Source organism: Lottia gigantea (assembly GCF_000327385.1).
Source record: "Lottia gigantea unplaced genomic scaffold LOTGIsca_199, whole genome shotgun sequence".
NCBI classification, from domain to species: domain Eukaryota; kingdom Metazoa; phylum Mollusca; class Gastropoda; family Lottiidae; genus Lottia; species Lottia gigantea.
The window spans coordinates 175,268-177,898 of record NW_008708395.1 but is presented as its reverse complement, the minus strand read 5'-3'; the positions used below and the strand labels follow the sequence as shown (position 1 = coordinate 177,898).

The following is a 2,631-nucleotide window of genomic DNA, read 5'->3' as shown; positions in this document are numbered from 1 at the left end:
ATTCGTTTCATAGACGTGAACGTAATAAAATGTCCTCGGATGATTTCATCTGTCAAATCACCATATTCACAGTATTTAGCCAGTTCTTTCAAGGCAGTAATAAATTCAATTATTTTCTCACCTGGACGTTGAACTCTTTCTTGAAATGTATTTCGAGACATAATGACCGACTTTCGTTTTCCAAAACGAGCTTTGAGGGCATCGAGTGCATTTGTGTACGTATCTGTGTTGGCCAAAGTTCTAAATATTCGTTGTCCTTCATCACCCAAACAATGAAACAATATTGCTTTTCTTCTGTCATCGGAGACATCTTCGCCGTCTAAGGCATTAGCAATTAGATAATTCTTGAAACCCTCTATCCATCTTTGATACGGAATCGGTGGATCGCCGGGTGAAGCGAGAAAAGGTGAAGGAGGAGGCAACGAACCTACTAAATTACCAGCCATTCTTCTTCAGGTTCATCCTCGTCGCCAATTTGTTGTGTTTGCGATGGCCATAAAGATGCATAGTTGATTAAAACTTAAATTTATTATACATGAAATTCTTACAACAATGGCGGTCAGCCCGCCGACCTACTACAAAGTGAATGACGTCATGTGACCTCGTGCAAAGCAAGCAACCAGAAGCGTATATACTGTTTCGGCGTCACATACGTTCGAACCTAGACACAACAGATTCTCAACCCAAGAGCTGCCCCAATTAAGCCAGTCTGTCCCCTATTTGTATCCCCAGTTCTAAGAGGTTGGTGACGCCACTGAAAAGGTGAAGAACTAGACCTGGTAATAAAAGTTTTCGGTTGTTTTTGCTGAAGAAGGACCAATGTCAAAGCACCTTGATCAATGTTCGCACCAGATCAAAGCGTATTATGAGATAAGCACATACTATTATGTGCTATAAGAAAAAAAACACACGTTAATATTAAATGTATTAAGAAACACACTTCTAGAAAAAGTGTTTTACATATTATATTGTTTACATGGCAACCAAAAACTCGATAATATTAACACATTATTAGAAAAAAAATCAACTTTACGAACAAGAACACCGAATATCAATATTGCAAACCAACAGACAACATTTTAACGTAAAGAACAATACGTATTGAAAAGACAGTTTAAAACCTACACTCGAATTTAAAAGGAAATAGAGCCTTTTTCCAGTTATACAGTATCCATATCAAATTTAAGAATTCGACGTCCAGTACTTCTGCAAATCAAGGAAATCGCATCATTGAAGACTGTCTGATAGCTTTATAATTAGCTGAAACTAGGATCTAAATCGATCGTTTAGGCTACAACTCTGTCGTCAGTGATGGGTGATATAGGACAAGAAAAAAATCAGATACCTGACCCAGTGCTTTCGAGAGCCCGCCTCTTCTAGTATCTATGATAATTATTCTATTTGCTCCAGAACACTTGATTACACTAGCATACTGGGTTTGTCAACGCGGCTTCTTTACTTTTCTGAGAATTAGCTACATAGCTTATGATATGTTTATTGGGATCCATATTAATAATATTTTCAGTAGTATTCTTTCGAAATTCTACATTATATTAATATCTTTGGCAAGAAAAAAATGGCAAGAAAACCGATTCAAATTTAAGATTAAGGGCAAAACTAATTGGTGCCACAATTGTACTTCATATTTACTGTAATCATTAAAAGCAAATAGGTCTATTATGTCATTTTCAACATCTTTAGCGAGGCTCCATCGACATCGCTAAGAGAATCGCGCTATTATGCTTAATTAAAGGTATGGTTTGGTGTTGTATTTTCTAAGTAACAATTAAAGCAATAGAATGAGTAAAATTTTAAAAAGGGACACACGAAAATTAGGTTTTTTAACTATTGTTCTATTTAAAGTTACTTTGAAAACGTTGAAAGTTGAAGAGTTATTCCTCTTTATTGATGTTGTTGTTGCCTTGAAAGTAAACATTGGTGTAACTTCGATCACATGTTTGTCGACATTCTGCCAGAGTTCTCCAATTATTACCATTCCCTTGGCATCCACCGAAAATAAAACTTTCACACCGTCCGGTCGTGGAATTAAAGTAATAACGTAGAATGGCTGCTCTACATCTGCCTGTTTTTGGCAGCATGGCGCATGGATTTTCTGAAAAAATACATAAAAGAAATTTGTCGACGAAATAGTTAAAAAAAATAACGACAACAATGATGAACCCAGTTGAATAGAGTCTTGATAAGTGAAAGGATATCATATTATCGGTTGGTTGGTTGACGGATGTGATACATCTCAATATTTCGAAATCATATCTGGACACTGTTGAATATCACAGTTATTTGCCAGTGTGATAACTGACTGGTGTGAGATATCATGGTTATTTGACATTATGATAACTGACAAGTGAGATATCATGGTAATTTTACATTATGATAACTGACATGCGGGACATAAAACATATAGCAGTAATTTGACATTATTATAACTCACTAGTGTGATGTCATAGTTATTTGACATTAAGATTACTGACTGTTGTGACAAGTCACAGTTATTTGATATTATGATAACTGACTAGTGAGACTTCATAGTTGTTGGACATAATGATAACTGACTAGTGTGATATAGACGTATGACAGTTATTTGACATTATTATAACTGACTAGTGTAAC

At 35.5% G+C, this 2,631-nt stretch overlaps 1 protein-coding gene across 1 annotated transcript; it reads right to left on the bottom strand.

Annotated features, from left to right (window-relative positions):
* Positions 1 to 1,952: 1,952 nt before the first annotated feature.
* LOTGIDRAFT_100237 (hypothetical protein) lies at positions 1,953 to 2,105 on the bottom strand (the record flags this gene model as incomplete). Its single annotated transcript, XM_009053073.1, has 1 exon — positions 1,953 to 2,105. A coding segment is annotated over one exon (153 nt), but the record flags the coding sequence as incomplete, so codon positions are not given.
* Positions 2,106 to 2,631: the final 526 nt, after the last annotated feature.